We start from the raw sequence: 12,329 nt of genomic DNA, 5'->3' as shown, positions 1-12,329 counted from the left end.
AAAAGGCTCAGTGAAAGAGGATTGACCGTTTTGATATCAACAAAGTCTCTAAACGATAAATAGTTTTTGATTTATTTGATCATCAATTAGTTGTTGATTAGGGGATTAATCATAATAGCCCTATTTGGCCGACATAATGCCCCTCCAAAGGGAGACATAAATGTTATGTGGCAAAAATGAGTTTGCCACCCATGATTTGAAGCATGTAAAATCTTTTTCACTATTTTGCCATCAGCTAACATTTAACTATAATCTGCAATAGCATTTTTAGATCGCAAGGCTGCGTGACGTCGCCATTGTAAACCGGAAGGAGGTCAATATAGAAGTGCGCTCGCATACAGCCAATGCTAGTACTGCTTGTTTTCTGCTGGTAATTTTTCAAAAAATAGTAAACACAGCTGCTAATACGGAACTTGTAGGAACGACTCTAGACATTACGACCTTCCACATATGAAGGATGTTTTCTTCATACGTTTCCCGAAGCCAAAAACTGAACAATGGATGAACTTGTGCGGACGTCCAAAAGACCAGTTTAACGCCAGCAAGGTGAAGCCTTTCACCTTCATATGCAGTAAACATTTTGTTGGGAGCCATGGTCCTACAGAGGACGAAGTAAGCCATTTTGATATTTTTACTTATTTTTTCGCGTGTTTTGCCATGCTTCTTCTGTCTGACAATGAATGACCTGAAAAAAATGAAAATTTTATTTATATATCACAACAGTCATGTAGGCCTATTTTTCCAAAATACGGATGTTTAAATAAACTATACATGTTTGGCCTTGGTCTTTTTATAGTCAGGCTATTCATGCCGACAGGTAGGCTCAAGATTTAACAGCTTTATCTTAGTAATGGGGAAGTGTATATAAATTAATTGAATTAAGATTTGTTATTAATAAAAAAAAAAAAGTAAAAGTGTTCGTTGGCTGTTACTGAGTAGCATTTGCAACATAAGCGGAGTTTAAGGGGGGCCAGGGCCCCCCTGGTGGCCGAAAAGTGTAATTGCATGTAATTGACTTTCCTATATACATAAAAGTTGTAAAGCAATAAAACAAACAACAAAAATGAATGAAATGAACAAAAAAAATATTTTTTTTTATAATGGGTCAAAATGATTTTTCGAACAGATCATATGACGAGCACCTTAGACGGTCATTTGCTTTGCATATATTTTTTTTTTTTTTAATTAAGGGAGGGCAATTTTATTTTTCAAATAATTTTTTTTGTTTGAAAATATTTTTGGGGGATTGAAGCAACTTTTTGGGGGATTGAATAATTTAGACACAGATGTCACACTAAAAGGATTGCTAAAATCAAGAAAACCTTTTTTAATGAAAAATTAAGTGTTCAAATGCAAATATTTGAGTCTCAAATATTTTTTCGCATTCAAAAACTTATTTTTTATAATTGAAATGTTTTTCTTTTCAAAATATATATTTTTTATTTGAAGCAACTTATTTTTTGATTGAATAATAAGGACACAAATGTCCTAGCCAAAATGTGGCCCAAACGCAAAACAATATTACTTCAATCAATAAAGTTGCTTCAATCAAAAAAATAATAATAATTATTTAAAATTTAAAAAAAATGAAAAAAAAAAGCTTTCAAATGCATTTTTTCGTTTCAAATTTATTTTGCATTCAAACACATTTTTTTTTTTTTTTTTTTAATTGAAGTGACTTTTTTTTTATTAAAAATATATATTTTGATTTAAGCAACTTTTTTTTTTCTATTGAAGCAACTTTTTTGGGGGGATTGAATAATGAAGACACAAATCTACCTCCATATGGTAACTACATTGGCACGACACCAGCAGGCGTACCATATTCAATGGATGACGATCTTGGCGCAAAGTATAGCTGTTCTAAGCAGCCTGATTTAGAATTACCCTCACGAATGACGGGAAACAAAAAACGCTCATTTTCAACTTATTATTATAAATATTCTTGTAAGTTAATTTTATTGCTGACACTGCGTTTTGGGGTCATCAACATGTTGTGTCCCCCCCTGCCCCAAAAGTCAAACTCCTAAACCTATGATTTTCAACCGCTACACAAAAATAGCAATATAAATTACTCCCAAGAACGGTCAGAGATGGAAGACAACCAGAATCTAATATATAAGAAAGACAGGGCATATGGTGGTAAAGGATAGCTTGTTGAAACAGGAGAATGTCATCGTTAGTGTCGTAAGGCAACGCATGCAAGAAAAAAAGTGTCGATAAAAAAGCTACCTCTGGATCAACTCGGCTCTTTCACCCGTCTTTTTCAGGCCTCGACACGCAAGCCATCCCTAACTGTACATTTGTATGTTCTTCCACATCTTCACCAGTGAATTTGGCACCAACGACATCATTTTTGGACAGAATTAGTAGGTTTAGCTCAGTAAACATCTCGTTCGTTATTTTGCTATTTACATGCATCTAGCATGAGGGACAAACCCGAGTTTGACCCAGAGTTCATTAGCAACACTTGCTAATGTCATGAATATTAATGGGCAAAGGTGATGTGTTACTTGTGGTATGCTACTAGCCTATGACTTTTATTTAGCGACTATTTACTGCCAGCCTCTCCCAGTTCAGATGTATTGGACGTCTATAACCGTCAATAGCAGTCAATGGCTAAAAAATGATTTACTTGTTTATCACTAAGACTGCTTGTTATTTTCTGTCCAATGGGTATTGATTTTGCAAGGCAAGGAGATCACGGTATCCTCATTTTAAAAATTTGCACCACACAGAGACCAAGCTGAGCAGGCCCACTCATTTTGTTAACTTGTAATCATTATGCTCTTTTATTATGCGCCCCACATACAGTATACTGTACACACCCACAAAAAAGGTTTATACATAGAACACAGAGGTGTGCATCACAATGTGGGTTTAAAAAAAACAAAATAGTTAAAGACAAATAAAACAAACAATTTGAGTGGGAAGTGGTTAGAAAAAAAAAACTTTTTGAGATAACAAAAAAAAATTACATGAAAAAAGTAATAATACATAAGTGTGCTAAAACCCTCTCAAACTATGTCAGAATAAAATAGGTAGGAAAACTAAGTTGCATAAAATAAATAAATAATAATAATAAAATTCCAGAAGAAAAAAAACAGCAAAAAACTATATATTATACATACAGTGGGGCACATAAGTATTTAGTCAACCACTAGATGTGCAAGGGGCTCCACTCGTTACCTGTATTCTCTTCACAAGCTTTTCACACACTGTTACTGGTATTTTGGCCCATTCCTCCATGCAGATCTCCTCTAGAGCAGTGATGTTTTGGGGCTGTTGTTGGGCAACACGGACTTTCAACTCCCTCCACAGATTTTCTATGGGGTTGAGATCTGGAGACTGGCTCGGCCATTCCAGGACCTTGAAATGCTTCTTACGAAGCCACTCATTTGTTGCCCTGGCTGTGTGTTTGGGATCATTGTCATGCTGAAAGACCCAGCCATGTCTCATCTTCAATGCCCTTGCTGATAGAAGGAGATTTTCACTCAAAAGCTCTCCATACATGGCCCCATTCATTCTTTCCTTTACACAGATCAGTCGCCCTGGCCCCTTTGCAGAAAAAACAGCCCCAAAGCATGATGTTTCCACGCCCAAGCTTCACAGTGGGTATGGTGTTCTTCGGATGCAATTCAGTATTCTTTCTCCTCCAAACACAAGAACCTGTGTTTCTACCAAAAAGTTATATTTTGGTTTCATCTGACCACAACACATGCCATGTTTACATGGAGCCAAATATTCCAATTACAATCGGAATATTTGTTCAAACCGAATAAATGTGTTCCATATAAACACCTCATTCGGAATGAACAGGCCCAAACCGAATGGAATTTCATTCCGATTCACAGGGGTGGAATATTCCTTTTCCCAAACCGATTAGAAGTAAAATTATATCATGTAAACAGGGAAGCGGAATGGTGTCTGGTTGCGTTCTTTCTGCACATGCTCCGTACTGACGTGGTGACGTCACTTGGTGACGTAAGTAACGTCACTTGCAACATGGCTTCCAAGCACACGCACAGCGCACCCACACAACTTTTTAAATGAACGGCGTATCATTCTGAAGTTTTGTTTCCACTCGAAAAGTTAAAACAGCAGCTGATCTGACGATCGATCTCAATGTTTTGCAACGTGACGCTTTGTTTTGATTAATCTGCGCATGTCAGACGGCAGTTGTCAAACGTCCTTTCGGAATAAAAGGATGTAAACGCTGGATCGGAATAGATGAAGTGACATGTAAACAGCTGATGTGAATTTTTCATTCGGAATGATTTGAATCGGTATGAATAAAAGTCAGCATGTAAACGTGGCTACATTCTCTCAGTACTCTTCTGGATCATCCAAATGCTTTCTAGCGAACCGCAGACCGGTCTGGACGTGTACAGGATTCAGCAGGGGGACACGTCTGGCAGTGCAGGATTCGAGTCCCTGGCGGCGCATTGTGTTACTGATAGTAGCCTTTGTTACTGTGTTCCCAGCTCTCTGTAGGTTATTCACTAGGTCCCCCCCATGTGGTTCTGGGATTTTTGCTCACCGTTCTTGTTATCATTTTGACGCCACGGGGTGAGTGAGATCTTGCATGGAGCCCCAGATCGAGGGAGATTATCAGTGGTCTTGTATGTCTTCCATTTCCTAATATTTGCTCCCACAGTTGATTTCTTTACATCAAGCATTTCACCTGTGGCAGATTCAGTCTTCCCAGCCTGGTGCAGGTCTACAATTTTGTCTTTGACAGCTCTTTGGTCTTGGCCATAGTGGAGTTTGGAGTGTGACTGAGGTTGTGGACAGGTGTCTTTTATACCGGTAATGAGTTAAAACAGGTGCCATTAATACAGGCAACGAGTGGAGCCTGGTTAGACCTCGTTAGAAGAAGTTAGACCTCTTTGAGCTTTGAGCTACAATCTTGCTCGTAAGTGACTAAATACTTATTTTCCACTCTAATTTGGAAATAATAAAAAAAAAAAAAAAATCAAACTGTGATTTTCTGCTTTTTTTCCCACATTCTGTCTCATGGTTGAGGTTTACCTATGTTGACAATTACAGGCCTCTCTAATCTTTTCAAGTAGGAGTACTTGCACAATTGGTGGTTGACTAAATACTTATTTGCCCCACTGACTATGTATACAGTACATATATATATATATATATATATATATATATATATATATATATGTATACATATATATACAGAGCTGGGTAGGAACGCGTTACATTTACACTGTTATATTTACTTGAGAAAAATGTACTTTTTAGAGTAATTTTACCACACAATTTTTACTTTCACTTGAATAGATTTGTGAAGATTTGTGACTTCTCTTACTCTGCTACTTTGGGCTACACCAGAGTGGTTACATTTTTCCTCTTTATTCTACATATTGACTTTATTTTTGCCAGAGATGCCGGCAGTAGCCCTACCAGTTCCACCGATGAGGTGCAACACATTATCCTATTCAGAGGTACCATTTTTTTTCTCCACTAGAGGGCACTCATGCACTTTGGACGGGTAGTGGGTCATAGTGTTCTGGCCTAAATTTGCAGATTTTTGTGTCATCATTTTGGCGTAATGCAGTCATGTAATTGGCTCAGCAACTCAGCTGTGATCCCCAACCAGGACTGGTACAAATCGATGGCGCATTTGCTACCGAGCCACAGAGAAATAATAAATAATTTGTTGACGAACCCAATAGGGCCTCTGCCTCTTGACTTATCTGAGTAGAGATTTGCCGATGTCGCCCTCTAGTGGTTGCCCTCCATTACTGTGGTGTTTGCACACCGACAGCAGTCCAGCGTCAGTCAATGTAAACAGTAACGTTAGCTGCTGTTGGATGTGTGCTGCACGCAGAGTTAATGATGAATACATACATACATACATACTCAAGAAAAAAAAAAAAAAAAAAGGTTAAAAAAACAAAAGCTTTTGGGTTAAAAAAACGAGTTCACAAAAAACAGCAACAAAGTTAAAAAAAAAAAAAAAAAAAAAAACTGCTTGGGTGAAAACAATCACAGTTATTTAATACAACAAAACAAACAAACAGACAAAAAACATGCTCAAATCTATGATGTGTGGACACCACTCACAGTTTCCACTGGTAGATGGTGACAGGTGGGTTGGCATCAGCCCGGCAGGTCAACTGCACGTTTTGGCGGTTCAGGTACCAGTTAGCGTCGAAGCCTTCGATCTTCACCTCGGGTTCATCTGTGGGAGGAGTGCACGTTCACACAAATCCACTACTGCAGACCTTCCACATCAAAATATGGCAAGAATTTGCTGCAACTCAAAACAGACGTGTTGCGTTCTGTTCTCATACCGAACTTCCTACGGCATTCTCGACTTGTCTCACTTTTGTTTCAATTTGTCAACAACTGATGCGTTGCGTGGTGCGACAGGACAATATCTGCTGGTTCTACACGGAATGCACTTTTTCGTTTACTTAGAGCAAGAAAATTTTGAGACTTTCACTGTTTGTCTCTCAAAAATAAAAGGAAAGAGATTATCTTACAGTTGTATGAAAAAAGCATCTGTACCTTTTGGAATTTCTCACATGTCTGCATATAATCACCATCAAATGTGATCTGATCTTTGTCAAAATCACACAGACGAAAAAAACAGTGTCTGCTTTAACTAAATCCACCCAAACATTATTAGGTTTTCAAATTTTAGTAAAGATAGTACGCAAACAATGACAGAAGGGGGAAAAGGGTAAGTGAACCATCACATTTTGGCAGCAACAACTTCAACCAGATGCTTCCTGTAGCTGCAGATCAGTCTGTCACATCGATCAGAACTAATCTTGGCCCATTCTTCTTGACAAAACTGCTGTAGTTTAGTCAAGATTCCTGGGGTGCCTGGCATAAATTGCTGTCTTTAGGTCATGCCACAGCATCTCAATGGGGTTCAAGTCTGGACTTTGTCTTGGCCACTCCAGAATGTGTATTTGTTCTTCTGTTTTTCGGATCATTGTCTTGTTGCAGCATCCATCCTCTTTTTAGCTTCAACTGTCTGACAGACGGCCTCAGGTTTTCCTGCAAAACCTCCTGATAAACTTTTGACTTCATTCTTCCATTAATGATTGCAAGTTGTCCTAGCCCTGAGGCAGCAAAACAGCCCCAAATCATGATGCTCCCTCCACTATGCTTCACGGTGGGGATGAGGTGTTGATGTTGGTGAGTTGTTCCATTTGTCTTTCACATACGACATTGTGTTTTACTCCCAAACAATTCAACTTTGGTTTCATCAGTCCACAAAATATTTTGCCATAACTTATGTGGAGTGCCCAAGTGCCTTTTTACGAACGTTAAACAAGCAACAATATTTTTTTAGACAGCTTCCTCTGTGGAGTCCTCGAATGAACACCATTCTTGGCCATAGTGTACACATAGTTGAAGTGTGCACAGAAATATTGGACTGTGCCAGTGATTCTGTAAGTCTTTAACAGACACTATATGGTTCTTTTTTCCGTCTCTGAGTATTCTGCGCTTAACTCTTAGCATCATTTTTGGTGGACGGCCACTTCAGAAGCAACAGTGCCAAACTCTCTCCATTTGCAGACAACTTCTCTGACTGTTGATTGATGAACATACAGACTTTTAGAGATGGTTTTGTATCCTATCCCAGCTTTATAGAAATTAACAATCCTGGATCGCAGGTCTTTAGACAGCTCTTTTGACGGAGCCATGATGCACATAAGACAATGCTTCTCATGAAGACAATTCTTACCAGGTGTGTGTTTTATAGTGGGCAGGGCAGCTTTAAACCACTCATTAGTGATTGGGCACACATCTGACTTAAAATGTTTAGTTACAATTGGTTTCAATTGGTCTTTGTCTCCCCGTCTGTCATTGTTTGCATGCTATCCTCATTAAAATATGAAAGCCTATAAATTCAAGGGTGGTTTTAGTTGAGACACTGTTTTCACATCTGTGTACTTTTGACAAAGATCAGATGGCAGCGAATGCACAACCACCCTCTCAGTTCAAATGAATTGGACGTCAAGTGCCAAAAATGAGAGCCAATAGCTGCTTTCACACTGTTGTAACTGTCTAAAGTTCCTAGAACTTTTTGGGGGACGATGACACAATTTTGCATGTTCACACATGTAGGAACTCAGGACCAGGAACTCGAGCTCCGAGAACCATTTTAGTTTCTACACTGAGGTAGTGACTTTCTAGTCTGGACTGGCACTGCGTTTCCCCTTGGCTTCTGGTTTTTGGCGCTAAACAGTTGACAAGGAAAATGCAAAGATTTTGTTTATGACGATCAAGAGTATTGCAAAGTCAAGTTTAAACCATTACACCTAATTTCTCATGACTTGTGGTTGTGCAAAAATGAATAACTGACAATTGATAATTTTGCAATCAATATCGTATCCGGATACAACATTTTTAGTATTGATAGTCTGATATTTTTGGATAATTTTGACAACTGTTTTCTGAGTGAATCCCGGATCCATTGGACTCCTGTAGGTCTCCTGCAATATTTGCGGCGACCGTGGTGTAATTCAATGGAAGAGTCATCTAAAAAATCCACCTTTTGCCACAAAACAGTGAAGTTTGGTGTTGGCAAAATCATGGTCTGGGGTTACATCCAGTGTATGGTGTGTGAGAGATCTACAGGGTGGAAGGCAAAATAAATAGTCTGAAATATCAACAAATCTTAGCTGCCTCTTACATTCCCAACCATAAAAAGGGACAAATTCTGAAGCAGGATGGCTCTCCATCTAGAGCTGAAACGAATACTCGAGCAACTCGAGTAACTCGAGTTTAAAAACTGATCCGAGTAATTTTATTCACCTCGAGTAATCGTTTATTTTGACAGCTCTAAGCATCACGTTTTGCTCGGACTACTTTTAATGCGGGACAACGCGCTGATGTCACGTGCGTAGAGGAAGAAGCAAAAAAAAAAAACTTACTGCAGCCGACAACCGCTACAAACGACGCCGACGTTGCTAAATACTAGCCCGCACATGCTACGTTAGTTGCAGGTAGCGTCCAATGAGTCTCATAGAGATCACATGTATGTTGAACTAGATGCACAATGACAGACTAGGCCGCGTCTGGGCTGCGTTGGCAAACAGCCGCCATCTTAAAGCAGTAGAGCGCTAAGCGCTAATAAAGAGCGCTAAGCGCTAATATATAAGATTAACGTTACTGTCACTACTAGCTCACCTTACGTTAGCCCTGTGGAGGGCTAGGTTTCAATTAATTAAGACCACTTTCGATGCGTGGCTAACGTGTCTTACATACAGGCTTTAACATAACATAGCGTTGTGGAGTGATGAGGGAGTCAAATAAAAACTCAATAATGCTAACTATCAGTTTTAGCTCAGTAGTCATTGCTGGATAAAACACCAAGTAGCACTGGTCCCTAATGTGCTCCAATACAGCCTGTATCATACATGTATTTTGAACAGTGAAAAACTCAAAATCCTATCAGGACTTACAGTTTAGACTAACTTAAAACTTAACTAGAACTTAAAAATGGCTTGACGCAAATAGAAATTCAATTGAAAAACGTGGGAAAAAATCCTAACTTTTAAGTGATGTGTGTTATCAAGCGTAAAGGCATTTTTAGGTGTGTTTATATATATATATAATATATATATACTTTTTAAAAATAAGATCTAAATGTTTTTTGAGTGAAAGCAGTGAATTAGTCATTTTTTAAAATTCTAGTTACATCTGAAATGCAATTGTTGGCTGTTTTCAACAATATACATAAAAAAAATAAAGACATTGATTGACTGAAAATGATAGAATGTCTTGTTTTCTCATGTATATCTATAATTGCTCTTCACCTGAAAATATATTTGTTTTATCCGATTACTCGATTAATCGATAGAATTTTCAGTCGATTACTCGATTACTAAAATATTCGATAGCTGCAGCCCTATCTCCATCGCATACTTTAATCTCTACCTCAAAGTTCCTCAAGGCAAAGAAGATCAAGATCCTCCAGGACTGGCAAGCCTGAGTCACCAGACATGAACAAGATGAAAGAGGAAGCATGGAAGACGAAACCCAAGAATGTTGATGAACTCTGGGAGGCATGCAAGACTGCTTTCTTTGATGATCCTGATTACTTCATCAATAAATTGTATGAATCCTTGCCTAACCGCATGGATGCAGTCCTTCAAGCCCATGGAAGTCATACAAAATATTAAATTTGGATCTCACAGCACCACTACTTAATTCGCTTATGTTATGTAACATATTTTGAATTAGAAGTACATTTTTTGTTCAATTTTCACACTAATTTCTGTAGGCGACAAAACTTTTGACTTGCCGAAATTGGACCTCTATGTCTTCATTAAATGATAAATCTTTTTTCAGTGAAACAAATATATTTTTGTACATTCACCATAATTTGGGAGGGTCTTAGCGTTCATATGAGCCATTTCTGAAACCAATTGAATAAATAAAAGTCAGGTTATTAGCAATTGCTTCTACAAAATGGATGAGCGACAAGACTTTTGTCAGGGACTGTATTAACTAACTGGACTATAGGCCGCAGGGTTCAAAGGGGAGGGAAAAAATGAGTCCATACTCCCAAAAGTATAGTACCTCTAAACTGTAGCTGTCACTGTTCCCAAAATAAAAGTTTTTTCTATTACCAGGCTTGTGGCTCCGAATGTTTATTTAGTAGGAAGGGTGAGCGCCGCATATTCAGCAGCTCATTTACGTCTCAGTTTGTTTGCGCAGGCGTCGCTAAGTTGACTTTTGTTTACCGTAAACTGAAGCGAGTGGGTCCACTAACAACACAGCCAGCAGGCACAGGGTGACCTATGTGAGGCTCCAGAAGTTAAGTTACTACATGCATAAAAATATCATTATAGGCAGCCTTATTCTGCTCATTACCCACACTGGCTTTGAGAAATGAGATCATAATGTTCAATCAATTAATTAGCTTGTTAATTTGAGGACGCAAATACCCTAGATGACGACGGAGAGATAATTTATATACATTTGTGGTTTCAACTCAGTCTGTGAAGACTTATTCCGAATCATTTGTTCAAGTACCGCTACCGACTAGTAGAGGTGTCGAAATGAATCAGACGTAAATCAATGAACATTTCCGTCAGTTAATCATGTGAGATCATTTTTTAAAAACTTCAACGTGTATCCATCTTTGAAATTTTGGAGTCTTTAACTCAAGAATATATCATTTCTTGGACATGTGTATTAGAGATGGACCGATTATTGGTCTGGCCGATTATCATTGCCGATATTTGGAGATTTGACATGAAGTGGCACCTCGACATACGATCGTTTCGACACATGATCTTTTCAACAGCCGACATAAAATTTGACTCGCTATTAGTTTCTACATCCGACGACATACGACGATTAATGCTAGCGCCCCAGTTTCTTTGTTTCCCGCAAGACGGCGCACAGTGGATTTTCTTGAGAGAGAAATCAATATGGGTTCCAAAAATGTTAGTGCAGGTGGTGAAAAAAAGGTGAGGCTTGCTATTGAAATGAAATGTTAGAAATGATCGGAAAATATGAGCGTGGTGTGCCAGTCCGTGAACTAGCTCGACAATACGTCTACGATCTCGACCGTCCTCCTCTGACCTCCGTTTGCCAGTCTTTATAAGTTAAGCTGACAATTATTAATTTTTGTAACATTGTCAAAGAAATCGCCAGCTCGTTTTTAATCATTTATTTTAGAACTTGTGCAACACAACATGCCTACTGTCCGCCACAGCTGACGCCTGCAGAACATGAAGAGTGAAAGTAAAAAATCCTCTCTCACTCTGCCACGTCAGCCACAGGTGCAAAACACAAAACACATCCGCCACATTAGAACCCGATTCGTTACATTATTACTACTATTGTTATATTATTATTCCGATTTTTATCCATAATTTATTTGTTTTACTCACTTTAATTGCTATTTGCAATAGTACCAGCGGTATTTATTAAAGGGTGTGACCACACCTGGGGAAATGCTAATATTCCATCATTTATCCATAAACGCATGCCTTTTGGATTCATATCATGCCACTTTGTGTAATTACACACATCGCAACACCAAGAAAATGATAGAAATTTGGATCGATTGTCAAGCTAAAACGACCAGCCCCCAAGATCTAGCATATTGTGTGCGTGACGTCACAACAAGGAAACAACCGGCTCAGTGCTTAGTACTGAATGGCGGCGATGATGGCGGACAACTTTGTTTCTAGATGCAGCGACGAATCCGACGCAACAAACATTCTTCTAATGGTCACAAGGAGAGTTATGAACCTTTCTTTGGTGTTTTGGGTTATCAATTAGAGCCCAAACGAAAGCCAATGCAGCCTAATGAAAGGATCATTGAGGGG

The 12,329-nt window shown here is 38.6% G+C and overlaps 1 protein-coding gene across 5 annotated transcripts in view; it reads right to left on the bottom strand.

The window, feature by feature from the left end:
- LOC130917360 (nectin-1-like) overlaps positions 1-12,329 on the bottom strand; it is a 588,953-nt gene that overhangs the window by 399,796 nt on the left and 176,828 nt on the right. For all 5 annotated transcript variants that reach the window (XM_057838682.1, XM_057838684.1, XM_057838683.1 and 2 more), the window contains one exon: positions 6,085-6,202. In XM_057838682.1, the coding sequence (XP_057694665.1) occupies positions 6,085-6,202 (118 nt within the window). The remainder of the gene's footprint in view (positions 1-6,084; positions 6,203-12,329) is intronic.

Source organism: Corythoichthys intestinalis, chromosome 6, assembly GCF_030265065.1.
Source record: "Corythoichthys intestinalis isolate RoL2023-P3 chromosome 6, ASM3026506v1, whole genome shotgun sequence".
NCBI classification, from domain to species: Eukaryota; Metazoa; Chordata; class Actinopteri; order Syngnathiformes; family Syngnathidae; genus Corythoichthys; species Corythoichthys intestinalis.
Note: the sequence above shows the minus strand (reverse complement) of the source record. Positions and strands in the feature narration are given on the sequence as shown.